The sequence below is a fragment of the Aphelocoma coerulescens genome, chromosome 5 (genome assembly GCF_041296385.1).
Source record: "Aphelocoma coerulescens isolate FSJ_1873_10779 chromosome 5, UR_Acoe_1.0, whole genome shotgun sequence".
Classification (NCBI taxonomy): Eukaryota; Metazoa; Chordata; class Aves; order Passeriformes; family Corvidae; genus Aphelocoma; species Aphelocoma coerulescens.
In genome coordinates this window covers 4,129,439-4,151,627 of record NC_091019.1, presented here as the reverse complement: position 1 = coordinate 4,151,627, position 22,189 = coordinate 4,129,439, and the positions used below count along the sequence as shown (strand labels likewise).

At 42.0% G+C, this 22,189-nt stretch overlaps 1 protein-coding gene across 5 annotated transcripts in view; it reads left to right on the top strand.

The window, feature by feature from the left end:
- TPCN2 (two pore segment channel 2) overlaps positions 1 to 21,747 on the top strand; it is a 59,036-nt gene extending 37,289 nt beyond the window's left edge. Inside the window, exons 25-27 of one of the 5 annotated variants that reach the window (XM_069016421.1) lie at positions 17,604 to 17,692; positions 19,435 to 19,575; positions 20,553 to 21,747. In XM_069016421.1, the coding sequence (XP_068872522.1) occupies positions 17,604 to 17,673 (70 nt within the window). In that variant the 3' untranslated portion in view covers positions 17,674 to 17,692; positions 19,435 to 19,575; positions 20,553 to 21,747. Of the gene's footprint in view, positions 1 to 10,289; positions 13,699 to 17,155; positions 17,256 to 17,603; positions 17,693 to 19,434; positions 19,576 to 20,552 lie in introns of those variants that run through there. The other 4 variants (XM_069016423.1, XM_069016420.1, XM_069016424.1 and 1 more) reach the window with 4 other exon arrangements.
- The last annotated feature ends 442 nt before the right edge of the window (positions 21,748 to 22,189 follow it).

Here is a 22,189-nt window from a genome sequence, read left to right as displayed (position 1 = left end):
TATTTTTATTTGCCTATACATGGGTGAAATGTCCCCTTATGCAGTGTTTCATTATTTGCTTCCATGTTTTGTGTACCTTTTGCAGAACATTCAGGTGTTGGACTGGAAATGACAGGAACTGTGGTACTGAAGGTCAAATGTACAAACTCTTAGGATACCCCACTTTGGCACTAATGTCTAACCTAGGAATGCAGTAATCCGTGAGAATGTGACGGTAGAAACAACATCTGAGCTTTTTATCTGAAGAGAATTTATTAGAGGCCACTTTGGGATTATGGTGATAGAAAATGTACTAATGGGAGTGTTCTCATTTTTTCATTTGGAATACATGTAGCAAAATTTTCTTATTTTCTTTTGGACAAAGACACTGCTTGAGGAAAGAGGCTGATACTGGAAAAACTTCTTTTATTAGAGAAATACATTATACCTGTTCTAACACTGAGGTTTCATGTTCTTTTCAAGACTCTGGGCTGCTTCTGTCTCTTTGAGGAGTCAGCTGCCTAAATCTCAGCTTTATAACCCTTAGTTAATTAATAGTTCTTTGGAACACACTGCCTCTGGCTTTCATTTTCTTCGCATTCAAGGATTTGCCAACCTGACTACAGAAAAATCATGGTGCCTATTGTCCTGTGCCTATTTTGCATGCTGACAATGGGAAAACTTGCTTTTTCCCACATGTTTGCAATAACATCCTCATCTTCTCTAGGGGTTGCTTCAAGAGGATAATCACCATTTCCTCCCAGTTCAGCTTCCCCATGTCAAAGATATTTGATCATTTCCAGGGGCTGGGGAGAAGGGCAGTTTGCAGGCTGATAATTCCACGTGTACCTGTTTCAAAGGATGTATCTTAGGGCAAATCTCCAAGAGACATGAAACCATCATGTTAAAAAAATAACATGAGGATCTGTAAGGTCAGCACTGACTGCAGAGCCCTTACAACCTCTGTAAGTGACTGCAACCAAAGGCCATTCCTGCTAGTAATGCTAGCAGGAATTTCTGGATGTTCCTTCAGATCTGCTGTGGATTCAGCAAAAGTGCATCCAAACCTCACATGTTTAAAAGGCTGAATTTTGGGCTCAATGACTTGCCCATTTTCACAAAAGTTCGTTTTAGCTAGAAAGCCTTCAATTAGGGAAGACCCTACCCAAATTCTTGAGCAAATGAAGAAGGAAGAAGGTACTTGTGAAGGAGGGTACCTGAAGTCATCAAAGCATTCATGCATTTTTGGGGCACTTTGTTACAAATCAGGGGTTTACACCTCCTTTCCAGTGTACCACAGACCTCTGGAACTTCATGTAGTTCATTCCTATATAAAAGGAAATGATTATGTATTATTCATAAAGTTGTGCTTCAATCATTTTGTCTGTTTTGTTTCCCTCAATTCACCTGCAGAGGGCTGAAAGATTGATCACCTACTTCATTTAGCTTGAATTCACAGCTGAAGTACTCAAACTGTGCTGTTCCTGCCAGGGTTTGTCACTCTGTGCTATCTGAATTCATGTTATGGGCTGCAAACCTTGCTGGTCCATCCTCTCCAGAGCTGAGTAGTGCTCACAGCAAAATTATCAGATGTCCCTTCCCAAGGAAGTGTGGCATTTTGAAGCACTGTTGTTGTACTTCAGAGCTGCCAAGTGGATGCCTTTCTGGAATGTGCAGCTTTAAGCGTTTTAGATCTGCCTGATGGTTTCTGGTCTGTGTGAGGGATGATGATTAGATAAGGTGGCTGTAATGGCCCATCTTGATCTGAAACTGATGTCTCTTTCCACAGAAGCCTTGGCTGACTGCTCGGTGCACATTCAGGAAAGTTCTCCCACTCTCCTCGTTGCATGCCCTACTGAGTTGGGTCAAAAATAGAACTTTGCATTCTGAGAATGTAGCCAAAGGTGGAAACCTGAGCTTCATGGAAAGAAAATAGATCCTTTTGGCATGTCAGAATGGGTTAGTTCTTGCAATAACCCCATGCTTTCCCTGCAATGAGAAGGCTGGGATTCTGAGTTCCCACTTCCTTAGGAGTGGTAGAAATTCAGCTCCTACTCTGCAGAATTTGTGGTTAAATTGCCTTTTATCTGTTCTGCAGCAGAGTGAATTATTTCTTCATTCTAAGTCCACTTAAAGGTCTGAAAGATTTCTCCTGGTTTCAGTGGCCTTTGGTCAGGCCTGGGATGTGTTATGAAAACAACAGGGACTGTCACTGTGGCTTTCTTTGACCCTAAAGCAAACTTCCAAGTGACACCAAGCTCAGTGTGGTGACACACCTGAGGAATGGGATGCTATCCAGAGGGACCTGGAGAAGCTTGAGGAGTGGGTCCTTGGGGATCTCATGAGGTTAAACAAGACCAAGTCCTGGTGCTGCACCTGGGTCAGGTCAGCCCTTGGTGTCAATCCTGGCTGAGGATGAACAGATCCAGAGTAGCCCTGCTGAGAAGGATTTGGAGGTGCTGGTGGGTGACAGGCTGGACATGAGCTGGGAATGTGCAGTTGCAGCCTAGAAAGCCACCCATGTCCTGGGCTGCATCCAAAGCCCCGTGGGCAGCAGTAGAGGGAGGGGATTCTGCTCCTCTACTCTGGTGAGCTCCCACCTGCAGTGCTGCATCCAGCTCTGCAGCCCCAGCACAGGAAGGACATGGAGCTGCTGGAGTGAGTCCAGAAGTGGGACACCAAGGTAATGCAGCACCTCTCCTGGGAGGGAAGGCTGAGAGAATTGGGATTGTTCAGCCTGGAGAAGAAAAGGCTTAGGGATGACCTAACTGTGGCCTCCAGCACCTGAACAGAGCCTACAAGAAAGATGGAGAGAGACTTTTTACAAGAGCATGGTGTGACAGGACAAGGGGGAACAGATTCAGACTGAGAGTAGATTTAGATTAGATATTAAAAAGAATTCTTTACTGTTGAGTGGTGAGACCCTGGCACAGGCTGCCCAGAGAAGCTGTGTCTGCCCCATCCCTGGAAATGTCCAAGGCCAGGTTGGATGGGGCTCTGAGCAACCTGGGGTAGTGAAAGGTGTCCCTGCTCAGAGCAGGGAGCTTGACATGAGATGATCTTTAAGGTGCCTTCCAACCCAGACTCTTCTAGGATTCTATGATAAACACAGATTGGCAACAAACCTGTAGCCTAACCTTCTGGATTTTCCAAGAGCTTTGCCACTAAGAAAATGAAGTACATGGTTGCTGTCAAATTATCAGTAAAAAAATATTTAGATGCTAAACGTGTTCAGAAGCAATTTTAAAAATGTTTTTATGGGTGTCTGCCTGAGTATTTTGAAATTTTTCTATATCCAGTTATGGTCTTTCATAGGAAAATTTTTGCAATTTGAATGTTTTTCTAATTGTATTCAGGCAGCTCAATGAAGAGAAAGGAGTAATTGTGAACAGGTAGAATTTACTCCTAAGGACCCTGAAAAGATAAATGATCAACACTCAAAAATAAGATTTCCACCATGATTTAATCAGAGATGCCTAGAATAAACGTAATTCCATTTCATGCTACACAAATTGTTTAAAATAAATATTTTTCAAAAGAACTGGTGATTTAGGTTCTATAATGTTTGGCATGTTTGTTATGTGCTTTCTGGGGTTCCTTTTGCAAAGATGGATAAATATGATTGATATCACTCTGGAGAGCATTTACCTAGGACAAAGGCAGTCTCTTTTTATTCTCAATTTCTTTCAGTAGTGGTTTGAGGCTGGTTAAGTTCCAGCCTGTGGTGTATGAGTACACAGAACAGTAAATAATCCCTGTCATAAAGAAACTTTAACCTAAAAAGGCAGCATGAGGAGAGGGACATACAGGGAAGACAAAATAACATTAATTCCAGTGTTTTGTTTTCCTGTTGAGATAAGGTATGTTCTGGGGGAAACTAAGAGGATTGATGGAGGAAAGAAGCTGGCTGAACCTTCACAGGAGGTAAAGGATGTTGGAAGGAAGCTGAGGTAAAAGACTGAGAAAGGAGGGGAGAAAGGTGGCTCTAAACTGGATGGACAGTGATGAGTCAGAGCCTCTGGATGAGCTCTGACTCTGGAATGATTTTCTTCCTGTTGAGGAGCATAGGGTGTTTTACACATTTGTGTAAAACATACGTGTTCATGCGTGCTTAGGAGCAGACATCTGCATGAGCTTCACTAGTGGTTTCTCAGGAAGAGCACCTGTTTGAGTATTTAGCAACGTTCTTTTCACTAGGTTTTGATGCAAAGGTTATAAAGCCCATTCAGGTTTTTCTCTGTTCCATGGAGCACAGCAACAATTTCGGATTCTCATATCCCCAAATCCTTTTTAAAGCCATATGCATTTTGTGTCTCTCTTCAGACACGAGCTGTTTCCTGTGCAAGGTTCACCATTCAGAAATAAATTTGAGGTGTGAGGGTTCTTGTTTTCAGTATATCAGGTGTTACAGTCTAGCCTCAAAATTTCAATTAATCTCCTCCTCATTTGTTGATGGGGAAAGAGAACAGGTTGCCTTGATTTTTAAAACCCAAAGCACACAAAGGCCTATTCTCTTTGCAGTAGCATCTCTGCTGAAGTGATCAGAAAAAAAGCGAGGGGTGAAACACTAGATTTCATTTTTTTTCTTCCTGCAGATTGGAGATAGGTTTTGAAAAGGTTTTGGTTTTTTTTTTCTTCATTTAGCCAGGAAAGTTGATTATTGTTAATAATGCTACCTCTAATGTTTCATTGTAATCTTATTTTAAGGAAATGTTTGAGCAATAAGCATTTTTCCCACAGCAATGAAACAATGTACCTTTCCCTGCCAAAGATCACATTCACATATATCCTCCTCATTCCTGTAGCTGGAAGGTGAAACTTGGAATTTTTCCAGTAGCCCGGCTGCCAATTTGCCATCATTGATCATTATCAGGAGTCATTTGGCTGAGGTGTCTCAGGTATAGCAAAGCATTTTCTTGCTGTGTGTGATGCATTTATTACCTCTGTCAGGTCTTGGGGTCCTGCTGGGACTGGTTTTCAGTAGGTTTTTTTGCACTCCATACCTGGCTGTGCTTTGCTAAGAGGTGGCTCCTATGAAATAATTAAATCATAGTGCAGTGATTGGTTAGGGGGATGTGTGTGATGAAGCACAAAGAGTTTGCTGGCACCCACACTATAAACAGACCTAATTCAGTCCCCTGGCACTCAATGGAAGTTCAGCTATTGAGTTCAATGAGAGGAGGTACCTCCCCAGTGCTCTTTTGACTTCATATTCAGCTCTGTGCCCCCAAAATGTTGCAATGTCTGTTAAGAAAGTTATGAGATTGTGTCATTCACATGCATTTGGTATAGTCCTCAGTTAAGTAGATAGAAGAAAAAAAAGGGGAGGGAGGTAGGTGAGGGCAGAAGAAAGAAAAGCCTATCAGCAGCTCTTGCTTCAGTTGCAAAGAAATCAGATTTTTGTCATGTGAAGGTGCCTCACAGTATTTACTGCCTTAGGGTTTATCAGGGAGTGACACTGCAAGAACTCATCACATCGTGATAATGCACAAAATGCTGTAAATGCTTTGCATGCTGATTTATTTCTAAACCCAAAATTTTGTCCCAAATGAGATGAAATTTATTTTCTGTGACAACTAGGCACTTAGCATCATGCTTTGCATCAATGCCTTGTTTTAGCAGCATAGCTATTAAGCTGAGGTACAAAAAACAGAAGGAATTTTAAAAATTAAATTGACCTTATTACTTTATGATCCATTTAGTGATGCTTGTTGCATTTTGAGTTTTTCAATTCTGTGTTATTGGCATTACATATGCCATATGAAAATTTGTGTAAATCTCATTTTTATTGAAAGTAAAATAAAAACTGGAAATTTTTCTGGTAGCCTAAGGTTTTATAACAGCTTGTTTGTTCAAAGTCTAAATTCAGAGACAGGTTTGTCTAATAGCCTCAGAACACTACTAATAAATGCTGGAGAACTTGTCAATGCTCAAGCAAGCTTGAAGATATTTGAATTATTTGCCAGGCTCGGCCGTCACACTGATGGAGTTTGGGCTAGAATGTATGTCCTAAATGGCTGATTGGTTAGTATTGGGTGTCAGACAGCTATTCTTAGTGTTTGTAGTTGTCCATACTTCTTTGATATTTTCATAATCTATTAATCATTTATTAACCCTTTATAAACCATCTATAAACGTACCCTGAATAAAAAAGTGTGACCATTCAGGATTTTTTTTCTCAAGTTTAATATTAAAGGCGAGTCCAAGGCCAAGATGGGCACAGGGAGGCTTTAGGGAGCTGATGTAGTTTATATTTTGGCCAGTCAGCTGAGGAACCACGCGGAACTAAAATTAGTAAAGTGTGGGCAGTGAAGAAAGTTCACACGGTGTAATATACTGTGGGCAGTATTAATGTTGATTTACCCAATCTGTTAATGGCATGGTCTGTCTAGACCTTTGGAACATTCCTCAGCTCCTTATTTAATGTAGGAGGAATCATTTCTGGAATTAGCATATAAATTGTCCAGAGTCAGCAGCCCTTTAAAGCAGTGTTCTACCCTTGTGTCACGGCACAGTAACTGTTCTAAAAAAATAAAGTTCCCAGTCAGGCACATTCTCATGAAGAAGCTCTTGACTTTACGTTGCATGCTGAAAAAGTGCATAAGCCTGAGAAAGTTCATTAAGATTAAAAGGGGGAAATGGTCAGGATTTGATTTGGGTAAGTTGTATTTATTTAGTCACGTTAACAGGGGGAAGTGCATTATGATAAGGAAACACCTGGCAAGGTCTGTCCATGTAGGTTTACGTGTATGTATTGAAACTGGAGGCTTTTCTGACCTTGACATCAATTTTTTTTCCATTCCTTGCTCTTCCACATGGCTTGTATACAAGCCATGCTGTAGGGTGCCCTCATTCCAGGGCTCACTCTGACTGGCCCTCGTTTGAGAACAAGTCTGCTCCTGGTACCTGGTGCTGGGATGCTGCCAAAACAAGGTGCCAGGAACCTGATGGAGGCAAACCCTCCTCCCCAGCTGTTGTTCTTTGGTTGCATCTTCTAAAATCCTGTACTTACTCCTTTCCACTTTAGTTGCCAAGAGTAACATGCAGTGCTGTCTTCCAGGTTATCATTTTTCCAGGGGAGATGATAAAACATTCAGCTTGGGAATTCCTGCAGGAGTCGGGAACTTGCTTTTTAGAAAGAGTAGATGTGTAGCCAGAGATGAAAAATAAATGTCAATATGGTGTGAAAGGTTTATTTGGCATGCATCTGAGATGACCACACTGAGCAGCGAAGCCAATAAAATCTTTGTACCAGGAAATCATGTGTTCTGAACATGCCATGTACTTTACAGAAGAACTATTCCAGGAATGTTGCTTGAGAGTTTTATATGTTTATTTGGTACTTATTTTTTGTCTCCCTTGCTCCAAAAGCCAGGTGCTTTAATCACAATGAAATCCACTGCCCAGGTCATGGAGAAAAAGAAATGGAAAATAATGCAATTACAGCAAGTCCTAAAAATGAACTAAAATAACATTTTTATATGCAACTGAATAATAATTTTAAGTTGGGGTATTTCCTTACCTCCCCGGGGTTAACTAGTGAATTTCTTACTGAAAATGCCATATTAAAAAGCTTTTTTCCATTCCAGAAAGGTTTGGCTTATGGCCAGGAAAGCCTCCAAGATGCTGGATCTTAAATTTGCCGTGGTCCCAGTGTCCATCCTACATATTGCCCTAGTGTTCTGAAGAAAACATGTGTATCAGAGGAGGGGGGGAGATAAGATTTTTTCCTGATTGAATAACGAAGAACTGTTCAAGAAGGTAAAAAAAACCCCAACAAAACAACAAAAATCAGCTCCCTCAAAGCAATTAAAAAAAATTTTATTTAAAAAAAGCAAAGCTCACGTGGCTAAACACAGGAGTACTGATAGATGCATACTACGTGCAGCAAGCAGGGTTTGTGTGCTAGAACAGGGAGGCCCTGGCTGGTGTCTGTGGGCCCTGAGCTTGATAGAAACCAAAAGCCACGGTACAAGGTGACAGGCAGAGGGGTATGGCTTGAGGGGGAACACGGGAGTCGTGGCTTGTGTTTGGATGTTCCAGCTGGGGTGGGATGGGCACGCTGAGCCTTCCCTCCAGAGCGAGCGATAGCAGCTATTTTGTGATGTGAGCTTAGCAACCCAAGGCTTGCGTGTATTTCACAGGCTTCAGGGTGTCTGACCCAAAGATAACTGTGCTCAAAGGTGTCAGAATGTACCAGAAGAACCAGTGCAGGCTCGTGGGTGTAGTGCTTTGGGACAGGCAGGGATTTGGGGAGGTGCCCTGCGACATCTCAACGCACTTCTCTGCCGTTCCGGGGAGCTGCCTCTGCCAAGGTGGTAGTTGTGCTTTTGACAGGTATCTCTGAGGGACCAGTCTTGGGATTATTTCAATAAATTTGTGACCAAGTCAGCCCCAATCCTGTGACACAAAACTGTGCTGTTTGTGGGGCACAGAGTCGCATTCTTATGGTCTGCATTAGTTTGAGTGGTCCCCAGTGGAAAAAAGGCTTTGAATTTTCTTATCTATGCTCCTCTGATATTCTGTAGCTTGTGGTAAAAGATGTATGCTTGTTTTTATGTTTTCCTTTCAAAATATTTCTGCTTCAGTGGCACTTTAAATATTTGAAGGCTTTCCCCCTCACTTATTACTCAATTTAATTGGAATTATGGTGCCTATCAAAAAGTATTACTGCAAGGTGACCTGGAAATAATAATTTCCTTTCATCTATACCAAACATTTGTAGATCATTAAAATGTCACAAATAAAAGGAGTCTTATTCACAAAGAAATGGTTTTATATGAGCACAGTAAAATATGAGATTTCATTATATACAAAAATGTTTTGTATTCCTGGTTCACAGAGGAAACCTCCAACACATGTGGAATGCATGGCAGGATGTCGGACCCTCCAAGGGCTGTATACAGATATGTGAAGGGGAAGAGGAGGGGGAGAGGGGAGGGGAAAAAAAAAAAGGCACAGTGGTTCTGAGGAAACGACCCCTTTCAGTAACAAATGGAGCATGTGCTCTGGGTCTCCGGGAGGATTTGTGCAGGGATCTTGCTCTGCATGTGCGCGCATTCCTCTGAATCAGACAGGTGTTAAAGTGAAATGGTGCCCAGAGGACGCAGCACCCTCCCATGCTATCAGCAGCCTGACCACATGACGAATCTGAAGCCAGCCAAGCACAACTGCTGAGGGCTTTGCCAAGGGGTTTAGATGCCAAATGCTGAGAGAGAGTATCCTTGCCAGCTTGGCACCTTTAGGCCATGTGGCTGCTGCTGGCATGGAGTTGGCGTTGTAATGTGCTGGGAAGAATGGAACCAGAAACTGTCTTAATAGTTCTGTGTGAATGAGGCTCTCTTATTATTGTGAATATAAAATATTAATTGCCTTACAAATGTGTTTGAGAGGCTGTGCATGGCTTTGGCACCTGTCCAGGCTGGCAGTGGTGAAATCAGAGGATTGCCTCCTGGCAGCCAAATTTATTTATTCCCCTGCCCCTCCCCAGCATCACACTGGAAATAAGAGTGGAGCTATTTGAAAACAATTGACATCTGGGGGAAGATGTTCATTGGCTCCTGGGATTTGGATCACTCCCTGAGCTGGTGCCTTAAGAGTGGATTTAACCAATGCTGTAATCTTCTGGCACCTGTTACAGTTTTTGGCAGTGGCACAGGACAGCTTTGATTGCGCTGGGACTGGAGTAGCGAACATATGTCTAATGCCCATCCCTTAAAGAATGACTTAGTGCCCTTAATGCCTTTCCTATTGTTTCCTTTTCCACTTTCTCTTCTCTTATTCATCAAGCTGCTGTTAGTAGTTATCATTACATGCAGGCAAGCACCCACCAGCATCTTCAAACAAACCAAGGATAACGCAAGAGGGAAACAGGAACTGGGAGTTCTGTCTTCTCAGAATCCAGCTGCTTTCTGCACTTGATTTTCAGTTGTTTGTCTGGCCCTGAATCTTTAGGAAGTGTGGTAAATTAAGGAGTCCAGGAAAAATGATACATGTGCCAGTGTCTGAGATGTAATCAGAAGAAGAGTATTTGTTTTTCTGAACATGTTAATTGAAATAACCAAGCATATGTCTTCAGGAAGAGAATTCAGAGGACCAATTAAAGGAAGTCTCTGCCTCCTTGTCTCTGTACTGATTGTGGATCTGTAAATGGCTGCCATCCAGCAAAGCTCTTAAGTGCATGCTTAGCTCTAGCACAGCTTGGCTAACTTTGTTGCTAACTTTGGCATGTGCGGGGCGTTCACATGCCTGGTGAGAGGCACATGCTCATGTGCCCTTCTGCATAACTAACTCTTCCTTGTGCCCTACAGGCCTGTGGCCAGGAGTGTGGGTCCGGTGTCCTGCTCCCGTAGAAGGTACTGAAGATGGCAGTAGGGTTGCACTTCATCGACAGCTCCGGGGTTTTCTTGCTTCTCTTGAACGTCACTGAAATGCAGAGGTAGAAACTCCTGAAAACTGGTATGAAGCCTACCAGCAATGTGTGTAACTTTACCTCGCCTGGTGCCTGTGCAGAATTTAGTGGTGTTTGTTTAAAGCGACTCCAAGTAACCCATGCAAAGGTGTGGCAAAGACTGAGAGCACAGAGGAAAAACGTCATGCTCAGATATCAAATACTCAATTAAAATCCACACTGCTGCATCACAGTTGTGGGTGTTTGTACAGAGGTATAGCTCAAGGGGTACACGTGTTAAAATTTATCATTGTGTTTGGTATTTTGTGAAAAGTCAGTCTTGAGAGCTGGGGTGATTGATTAGGTTTGGAGAGAAAGTCCTTGTATACTTTTGGTGGTTCTTGGAATTAGATCATGGCTTATTTATCTAGGAAGCCAACAGAAGACTTTGGGCTTCTTATCTACCCACAGATTTCAAATGATGGACACTGGTCAAGGCTCTTAAATTATAAACATGGATAATTTAATTAAATATAATCTAACCACTTGGATCTCATTAAGCACCTCTGTCAAAATACCTGATTCAGGAGAAGAAATATAAAGGGAAAGGAAAAATTCCATCAGTAACAAACAACTGTACCCATAAAGTCCAACTCATACAGTAAAGTCCAAGCAAGCAAACTTGGTGAAAAATTCTTGTGTGTGCAGTTCAGAGTCCACTCAGATATCTTCCAGACTATCATCTGCATCAGAAATTTGCTGGACAAATAACTCTGATTCTCTCCAGTAGCTTCTTGGTATGCCTGAGGTGGAATTCCGAAAGAGGCAAGTTGTGTTTTGTTTTTACCTTCGCCAAAGCCTGTTTGAATTACAGGGATCATAGTGCATCTCTGGTTGTTGGAACCTGCACTCGTTTATTTTAAGAAAGTTAATTTCTTGGGGATCATAAAAAAAACAGATGGGGAGAAGCTATCCTGTTGTGGGAAAGTCCTTATCTGCTTCATTGAAATAATTGAAAATGGCTTTTTAAATAGTCTAAAGAAGTTCACTTATGGCTAAGACCCAAATTTGTTGGGGGGGGGAAAAAAAAACCAAACCAAGTGTGAGAAATACTTTAAAGTATCTTTGCCCAGCTTTTTGCCCCAAGAGGAGGAAGTGAGATATTTAGAAAGCAGCACATGTGACAGATGCTGCTCAAGATGCTCAGCACATTACTTAAAGATGCTCTGTGACCATCATGTTGCGAGCAATGAAAGAATGTGAATGGGATGGAAGTGGAACAGTCCACATTTACTGTAACCACATCTGTAGCCTCGCCACTCTCACATGATGGCCAGCAAATTCCTGCCAGTTCCTGGAGTATTCCTAAACGTATCTGGGCAGTGCAAAGCAGCACTGGACTGGGGAGCCCTCTGGTTACCTCCAAGTGAGCTGGCATGTCTGTAGCAGTTTGCCACACAGGGACAGCAGTGTCGGTGCCAGAAACAGTAAAGCTCTGTTACTGCCATACATAGTTAATTAGCTCGGGTGTCACAGCGAGCAAACACGGCTATATTGCTCCTGCTTCTGCAGCGAAGTTAATTGAGGCTGGCTTGGGGATCTTTGCCCCAATGTGCGGTGCAGACATACCCAGGAATGCACTCCTATTGTTGACTGAATACTGTATTTTCACATAAATGTGGCAGGAATATAATTGCAGGGTGGAAAGAGAAGGCCAATATACATTCACTTCACTTTAGAAACTAAATTAAACCTTTGACTTAACTCACTTCTATACCAGCTCCCTGCAGGCATTTCTACAGGCTTCATTAGAGCCAACCTAGAGGCCATGGAAAAGGTCTTACAAAAGACTAGCCAGGAAGCCAGTCACAGACCCAGATCCTGCTGCTACAGAACACAATCTGCCTCTTGGCACCTCGGGCTTGCAGCTGCCAGGCACTCTCCTTATGTGGTCACTGGTGTTGGCTCTGAGGCTGGAGCAGATAGATGAGGAGGGCTGAGGGGGAACACATTCATCACTGCCAGCAGCGAGTGGAGGCAGTGCCAAGTCACTATGTAACCAGGCACATGTGCCAATTTGCTCAGTAATTGGATTGCTATTTGAAAAATTAAAGTGGTGTCTAGAAAATTCTAACCTCTGCATTTATGAAGTATGAAGTTCGCGACTGAGAGGCTGAACAGGAAGAGTGGAGGGGATCAAGCAGAGGTGTTTAAGGAGAGCAAATGTAGGAAGTAATTTGATTACTTTCCAAAGTGTTACAGCAGCCTCAGAAGCAGCCTCTCTGTACCAGAGAGACAAAGAGCAAGACACAGTGCCGTGGAAAGCTGTGACATTACGGACAAGCCGTAACCTATTGCTGACTATGGAAAATCAGTGAGGACTTGTCAGCTGAAAGCGATTTGTATAAAGAAAACACCACTGGAAGGCAAGGCTTGATATACTTCTGCAACTAATTTTTTCCCTAAAAAGAAAAAAGTTCTTAACAGGCACTATTTTGTATTTTCAGGGTTTTCTCAGAGCCTGTGAATTGTTGCTTCTGTCTACTGTATGCATTGCTCTCAAGTACATTTGGTGAACAAATTCCACGTGCTAACATTAATCATAAATGATATTGAATTATCCAGCTACAGAGAGAATTTGTGATTCAGAAATATACTTCTGCCACAAATTATTTCTGCTCCCATGGCAGTCAAATTCAGACTTTGCTTTGACTCCAGTAGAAGCACAATTACATACAAAAATATAGTTACACAAGTAGTCCTTCAGGCATTTCATTATTCTTTGCAGTTGAGCTCACTGGCCACCCTTATTCAGCTGAAAACTTTGAGCATATGGGGATGATGGATTATAAATTGTTCCTAGGATAATATTTGTAATTTAAAGTATAGTCCAGTTGCTAGTAGATGTACAAAAGTGGTGCCTGTGTTCTTCATCACTCTTAAGCAGAAACTCAAGCTGGAAGCTCTGTATTTAAAATAATAAAAAATAAAAATCTATGGACTCATACTGAGGAAGAGCTATTTGGAACCTCTGTGAAATGTCTGATTATTTCTCATGCACTCAGACCTGGTAGAATGAGGTTAACACATGTCAAAGCAAAGGCTAAGGAAATTTTGAGTCACATTTCTGCCCCTAGATGGAGTATTCTGCACACTGGGTTGGTTTTTGTATATATATTTTGGGAGAAAGGAGCTGTGTTAGAAGGCTTGAAATGCCTCTTGTTCTGAATTCCCTTTACAGTGTATCAAGTGCTGCCCGTTGGGACTAGACTAACTGGGTCCCAGAGACCATTTAGAAGAGAAAAATCAAAATAAAGTTTGTTTGTATAATTGATTGGACACTATAAAGGCCACTGCACTTTCTTAGTGTCTCCTATTCGTTGGTGATAGATAAGTGTGCTAAAATGCAAGAAGCCTATGCTTTACAAAGTGTCACTAATTACTATGAAACATCTGATATTTGCAGCTTGCAGTGCTGGATGTTTCTGTGATTTTCATGGTATTTCCTTCTATGAGTATGCAGTGAATGCCATGGTAACCTTAACTGCTTGTAAAACATTTTAATAGTGACCACTGTAATATAGTGGTTGTGTGCAAACAGCATGCACCACTGCTTCAGAGGTGTTTGGAACACTTTGTTTTGGTCACAATTGGAGTAAAATGTTGCCAGACTTCAAGAACTGAATCCTAAACTTGCCAAACAGGGAGCTGAAAGTAAGGTCTCCTGTTCTCCAGCTCCTGTCTTTGATCATCTCCGGAGTTTCATTGATACATTCCTGCCCAGCACTCACACGCTTAGTGAACCATGGCTCCAGAAAGCTTGGAGCTGCTTGGGAAAAGCGCTTGGCTGCAATCACTGGATTTGAAGGGGGTGGGTGTCAGATTAGAAGCCAGCTTTTGAAAGACCTCGCTTGTTTTGTGTGTGTGAGTGAGAATTCAGCTGCAGGCTCTTAGCTCAGGTATGTTCTCATGTGGGCTTCTGGTTTAGCCCACTCTTAACAGGAGGGACCAGCTGTAAAGTTTGTCCATGGACTGGGACCTGAATTCCTGCAGAATCCGGGATTTTCGTTTGGACCTTTTTAGATATGATGTAAATGCCAGCAGCTTCCTAACAACTGTTTTTGAAGCTCAGAGCAGAATTTAGAGCAGACCCTGATGAGTTAGGGAATTGCACAAGACACCCCTTCTCAGAAGAGAAAGAAAAAGCCCAAACAAAACCTAAGCCATCTGACTGGAGTCCTGAGAAATGCTTCCCAGCTTTCAAAGAAAGAAAGGGTCTTAATTCAGATTTGCCGGAATCGTCTAATTAGTCCCTTTAATGCCATGCACCTTATAGTCTGTGCCACCGGATTCGTCCTATAAATGAGACGATGGGCTAATTCATCTTGGCAGCAGTAAACAGACCTTGCGATTGTCCTCCGTACAAACACCGGCCTGATTTTAGGAAAACGCTTTGACCAAGCCTGTGTCCCTGCTCCCTCCCCCGCGACGCTCCCCCCTTTTTCTGAGTGCTGCCTGTGCTTCTTGCCCTCCTTCATCCCCACCACCCCAGCCCAGCCCGTCTCACACACAGTGACATACCTCACACATTTGCCACTGCTAACAACAACCTGTCAACTCTTTCTTTGCACCGTGCTAGGCGCCTTTTGTTTCTGCAGCCCAGCAAGCCTTGCAGCTGTTGTCCGAGGCCTGCTCCGACAGCCTGTGATCAGTCAGCTGCAAAATCCTCCCTGAACAACTCGGTATTCACAGCTCTAATCGGGCCAGCGGACTGTTTCCTCCTCTCTCGCAGTAAATCTTTATCACTTGCGCTCTGCTCGTCAGTTCGTGGCGCCAGCTCTTTGGGCTGCTCTATCCCTTTCCCATACTCTGCCGGGCTGTGTGCTCTGAATGCTAACTCCAGCCTTGTTTAGACTCGGTGCTGCCTCAGTGCTGCAATCCACATGTTGGGAAGGTCCGAATTCCAGCTCCCCCCACCTCCCAGCTTTTAAGCTGGATGTACATGAAGTTTGTATCGCTCCCAAGGTGAAGGTATCAAAGGCTCCCTCCCTCTCTCCCTCCCTCCCTTCCCTCGGCCTGTTTCATACTTTGTCCATATAAGTTAGTTGTGTGATTATCTTTCTGTTTCCTTCCAGCAGACTGCCGTGCTCCTGTTTAAGAGCCGTCTTTGGTGAGATGAGGGTGAGCTGCCCAGCCTGGAGAAGCTGGTGATGGCAAGGGAAAGCCTGGGGGGAACTGGCACAAACCTTAATTTGATCGCATGCCCAGGGCTATTAACCCTCCTCCTAATGGTCCCCCCACAGAGGAGTCAGAAACACATTTCCCTCCATCCTGTCCCTGACTTGATGCCATCACAGTCTTTTAAAAGATTTACATCAAAGATGTTGAATTGTGAAGCAGATTTCTAGAAAAAAAGAGGATCAAAGTTTGCTTCATTAGTATCCCAGCTGAGCTGAGGAGAGTCCTTGGAGAGTTTAGGGTGGAGGTTTCTGTCAGCGTGGAGTTCCTGAGGATTTATACTGGTAGAGCTGAAAGCACAACTTTATCTGTACCTGTTGCCTCTTAGGATACAGCATGAAAACTCCTTCTGCCTCCTTTGGGAAAACGTTGTGGGTTTTATTTCCCTGTGTTTGAGCCTGTAGACGGCAGTCTAGTTAAATCTCAGTTAAACAGCACGTTTTGCAAAGAGACTCAACTAGCTCTAAGGTAAAGCTTGCTGGAGACCACTTTTAAAAGATATAAATTATTCAGGAGGGGTATTTCTGTTTATAAGGAACCTGGGAAACTTTTTTGTGAGCATTGGCATGAGGGCCAAAAACTAATAAGTTTTAATCTTCCCTCTGAAACTGAGTCCATCTCTGGCACTAGAAAACCTGTTTCTCTTTCTTCATCAGCTTTCCCCACCTTTAAGTCTTTGTTTCGACTGTTCAAGGTGTGTGCATGTGCACGTGTGAGCAGGGGTGAAAATTAACCACATACAGAAATTCCTTCAAGAGTACAGCATGAGCTGGCTTTAAAAATACGTTGTTTCTCTTAGTTTTATGAGGCAGCTGTAAAATAGATGCCCCTTGGAAAATCTGGGTTCATTTCTATTCAGACTTTCTGTGCCTTGGTTTCTCATCAGTATAGTATTTTCTCGGTCGAAGATAAGCACGTGGATATGGGATTCTTACAATTTTGGCATTGATGGTCAGTTTGAGTCCGTAGGGAGATGCCATCCTGGTAGGGCTCTGTTGGCTCCCACTCGTGCTTCCAGGTGCGATGTGTTTTGTCTCTGTGTAAACAAACAGACCTGTAAACACCCTTTAAGCTTCATTTGGGAAAATGGCTCAGGTTTTGCTGGTGTGTGCCACCAAAGTGCCCTCCTCAGTGTGTTCTCTGGTGAAATGGAACGTGTGTGAACGGGATCTGAATATTGGCTCTTTTTCTGTAGGCTGTCCACAAGGGCAGCAGTAGAAATACTATCTTCAGTAGTATGGAATGCCCCTCGACTAAGCTGATTGTACCAGTTCATAGAATGGAATCATAAAGTAGATTGGAAGGGACCTTTGAAGGCCATTTTTTTCTGTCAGATAGGAAGCTACTGGACATAGTTATTTTGTGATACGATTGACTTCTATTTTATGAAACACTGGTGCTTCACCATGCTTGGGAGGAGCGGGATGGGCAATCCATCTGCTGTCCTCTGCACAAAAAGCAGTTGATTTTGAAGTGTTCCTGGAGAACTTGATATCCTTTAGACATCCTTGTATATCCTAATTTTTTATTTATTTGTTTACTTTTCAGAAAACTCATGGTAGCTAGAATTTACATGTAACTTGATAAGGTGGAAGGAAATCTTTTGGCTTTAAACTACAACGGAAGATTCTAGGAGTCTGAATTGAAAGTGAGTGGAACAAGGAGAGAAGACTTCCTCAAAATTATTATTATTTTTTTTTAAATGAAAGCAACTCAAAACACAGCACAGTATTTTGAGCCTCTTCATACCGAAGTAAGCAAGGCTGTGCACAGCTCGTCTCCACTTTCCATAGTAGGTTGCCACTGTTCACATGTCCTGGTTCTCCTTGTCTACTGATGTTTGTGCCTGAAGTGAGGGGTTTTGTGAAGGATGCAGCTGGTGCTCACCTTGGTGTGGTTGTAATTCTGTGGTGGTTGCTGATGTGGGCTTAGGATGGTTAATCGGGAAAATGTCTGGAAGTTGTGATGTGAAGTTTTTATCTGTTCTTTTCCTCAGAGCTTTGTACCGTAAGGGAAGACTCACAGGAGGCAAATTGCTGTTTTGCTGTTTTGAGAACCCTGTCTGAGTTCTTTTGCTTTGGAGAGGTAAGTTCATTCCTCATTTTTTCCCAGACCACAGTGAAGACTCTGTACCTTTCTCTGTTTAGTGTCTGTTAGAGAGGGCTCGTTCATGGCTCTGGGATGACCAACGTGAGCGGAATTTGAGAACAGCTTGTCTGTTCCCTGTTCCAGGTTGAAACTGGATTTGACTTACTTTTCCTAATGCATCTGGATGCATATATGGGAGCAGGATATTTTATTGCTCTGCTTCTTTATTTTTAAGGAGCAATGTCAACTTTTTTTTCCTAGCTCCTCCCATGTCTGTCTTCTAAGAAAATATCAGAGGCCAACATCTTTCTATTTGATTTTTTTTAACAGAGTTGTTGATAGTACACTCGCACAGTAATTCCATTTGAAAATAGTCTTTTAGTCTAGGAATTTTCTCGTCTGATTTGCCTCAGACTTTCCAGAAAATTCTACCTTGACATAAAGTTTGCACCTGTGAAAGTTCAAGGAAATCTGTTTAGCTTTTGCTGTGTGAGGGAGGGATTCTGCCAAAACTGAGTTTCTGATGAAAGACTAGTGTAAGCATGGATAGACTGTTTCCTTCATTACTAGGTAATACTAGTGTATAATCAGTCTCATAAAGAAAAAATATGACTAAATGGATTTTATATTCCTTGTAAAAATGATTGTTTTGTTTCTTCTTTGGCTACGCAGGGTAAAATGTTTACTACTAACCCATCGTGTTTAGTTTTGTGAGTCACTTTTAGTGTGCACATTTCCTGTACATCTTGAGCAAAACTGTGCAAAAGGTGAGCAGAGAATAAGGGGGAAAATTATAAATGGATCCATGTGACTGCCTCTTCTACAGATATTTTTTTCTCCCCTTACTTGAGAAGTTAAGAGGGAATGCATGGCCATGCAGTGGTTGTTAAAGCTGATGGAATATCTTTCTCCCTCTGGGTATTTCTTTAATCAATGTTTCTTTATACCATTAGGTCATCTCCTCTTTTTTCATGGCTTTTTTTTTTTATTCTGAAGAAGCCTTGTTTTGTACATTTCCGTACATCTTGACGTTTATTCTCAGAATTATGGCCTGATCACTTCCTCTCTTTTCCTCAAAATTTCTGTCGTTTTATCTATTTTAAGTGCCAGAGCACAAAGATAACCCCATCATAGTTCTCTCATTTTCCTCAGCAGTTCCCCCCCTTTCCCTCCCTGCAATGAAAAAATGAAAGGTCTCATGGTCTTACAGATTTTCTTTATGCTTATTTTGGCCTACTTGCAACCCAAATACATCATCACGCTATAAGACGGCTCTCTAAGGCTCTTGGATCAATTAAAGGTAGCCCTATTCATTGCCAGTACAAACCTTTGCCTATTAACTCTTTCAAAGGGCATTTGTCATCACAAAAAGCTGTGAATGCCGTCTGGGTACATTGATTAAAAAAAGGTATTGTTTTAAGGCTGCTGAATATCTCAATTAGTTGTAATCAGAGGGTAGCTTGTGTCTGTAAAGTGATACAGTTACCTTTCACCTACTTGCTTTATTTTCTGTGGTTTTGTTTTTTTTTTAAATCTCAGATGTGCCTCTGTCATGCTGTTTTCAGGGTACAAGAGGAGTGCACTTGCTGATTGAACTGTAACTTAGGGTATTATTTTGTAGAGCCAAATATTTAATGTGGCAACCCAGAATGCATCTCCTTGGCCTGCGATCAGCCAAGAGCCAGTCAGTGGAGCAGTGCTGCTCATTGCCAGCAACCATCCTCTTTTTCTTCCCTCAGAAACCCGGGGTCTGTATCCTGGAAATGCAGAAATCCACCCCGACTCTTCAAGGACTTGCACGTGTGCTCAGCTCGAGCCCATGAATCGCCCATTAATGCAGAGTGTACACAGCCCTGTTTGGCAGGTCAAGGTAGAACAAGGTAGCATTTCTTAGACCACTAGTTCATTTGCCACAATTGTTTTCTCAAATGACATGAAGCAGTTTATTGACGTGTTCCAAAGCTCTGGGAAAATGTCTTGTCCTGCTGGTCCCTGAATCAAAACATTTCTTTCAGTAGTTAATCATAAAAATTTGGTTTCTATTCAAGGAGACCCTTTTAAAAATGGCAATCAGCACTCTTCCTTGGTCTTCATGCAAAGTTTTGTTTGTGCTTGTTGCTTTCTTGGTTTATTTTTCTGAGCAAACAGCATCGTTTAATTTAAAATATTTTGTTCAAATCAAACATTTTTTAATGTGCATTTAATGGAGGCATTGAGGTATAGACAGAACCCTTCCAGTCACATATCTTGATGGTACAGCAATGGCTTTCATCATCAGACCCTCACTCTCTGGAGGTGCCGTTCCAGAGAAGGGGATTTGGGAATATATGCTTTTCTTTCCATATTTATGCAAATATCTTCTTACAGGGAGGAGAAAACACTTGACAAAAAAATAAATGTAAGTCACACTTGATAAAACATACTTTTGTGCTTGAATAAAATACTAGATACAGTGGTAATGGTAAATAGCATTTAATTTGTTTCATTATGGGAAGGGGAGTGGAGGCAACTGGTGTCTTACAGGGAGTCCCCCTTAGCTGGGACAAAAATTCTTTGGAAAATACCTAACACGCCAACCATGGATATGAAATGGCTCGTGCAGTTTGGTCATTTGGAAGGCAGGGCAGTGCCATGGCTGGGAACCAAATGAATCTCCAACACTCACGCTCAGCTGGTGGTTTTCTTGATGAATTTTTTTAATAGGAAATCCCTGCATGAACAGATTCTCAGGGAAATATGGCAAAGTTGTGTAAATGTAAGTGGTACTGTCCTCACTCTCAGTTTTCAGTGAATGAGAGTATTGGGCAATGTATGGCTTGAAGTGAGGATATGTTTATGGTTTACCTCTTTCGTTCAGAAGCCAAGATGATACATGCACTTCTATCATAGGAAGATTTCTCTCTATGTGTCTAGATTCTGCATGAAGTACTTCTTGTGAGTATTTGATCTCCTTTTTTATTGTTTTTAATGTTATTGCTACAAAAATGCTTCAAAAAATTAGCACTGTCTTCAAATTATTGTACAGTAAGAGCCTATTACAATCTCTGTTTCGCAGATGAGGAAAACCAGCCTGATAAAGATTAAAGTTCCAGTTCAAGGAGAGGCAGAAGCTTAAGCCCATCTTTTAATGTTCCTGTGATTTTGGCATAGGCTGTTATGAAGAGTTTCTCTGGAGGTGAAAACAGAACATGCTCTGAGTTGCAGACAGTACCTCAGCCACGGTGCTGCAAACTTTTCTTGTTATACTTGGTAAAAAACATGATGCAATGGGATTGTCATAGAGGAGAGAGATTTATTTTTGTAGTTAGTTATTCAATATGGTATTGAAACTCATTTTAGCTTGGAGGCCAATGAAGTTCTGACCTTTTCCTTCAGCTTTGTAGATTTTCACAGAAGTGTGTAGCGTCTTTTCTTTGGTCAGGTACCTCGGAAATAAAGTCGGAGAAATAAATCTGCACATTTCTACTGTGGCTGTGATAAGCATATGTATTTATATATATAATGGCATTGTGTGTCTTGCTCTATGTAACATTTTTTAGGTGTCTGTATGAGTAGGAGATTTATGAAGTGTGACTCATTTTTCCTTCTCCACACTGTTCCAATGGAAGAGCTCAGACTGCGATGAGAAAAAGTAGTACACATTATTAAGAATTCTGATAAAGTAGGCTGAATAAATTTGTTTTCTTTGTGAGCCTTAATCCTGTGTTGTATTGGCTTCTTGGACATGGCTAATTTATTTGGAATTCCATTCTGTTCCCGACAGCATTCCTGATTAGCAGTTTGATCACCCGGAGCAAAGTTACATACCAGCTTTCAACTCTTGTAATCTAGCAGTGTAATTTTTTCAAATGGACTCTTTTCTTTCCTTCTTTGCCCCAGCTCCCCTTCTTTTTGTGTGCAAAGAGACTTTCAAAGTAAGCAGGATAACCTGTTAGTAGAATGAAAAACTTCTTCAAAACACAACGTAGTTTGCTGAAAGCCCGACTTTCATTCTTGAATAGAAAAAAGGAGGTTTGGAGCAGTGTCAGTGCAGCATGTGAAATGTTTGCCTTCCATCACTAATAAAGGATTACAGTTCTTTTCAATAAATGCATTTTATGAGTGGGGTGATATAATCTTCAAGTCGTTTCCAAGGTCTGTAATTCGCCAAAGCACATTTTGCTTATGGTAAGTTTTAGAAAGTTTGGATTTTTCTTTAGTTGTTAAGTTTGTCACATGGTGGACCTTGTAGGCAAATGGCAGCTGTGTCATTGTTTGCTTCTATCTGTACTGGTTTGTGCTGTCAAAACAAAGGATGACCGAAACACCCAAATTTAGTTGTAAACCAGAGGCAGGTTTGGATCTGAGCTTGTTTTGGTAGAGCACAGGTGAAGCATCGTCCAAGTGATCTGATGTGCCAAAGACATGGAGTTACAGATGACAGGGAAGGGAGTTTTCCATCCTGTGACATTTCTGAAAGTCACAGTCTGGTTTGTACCCAGTGAAAAGGAAACA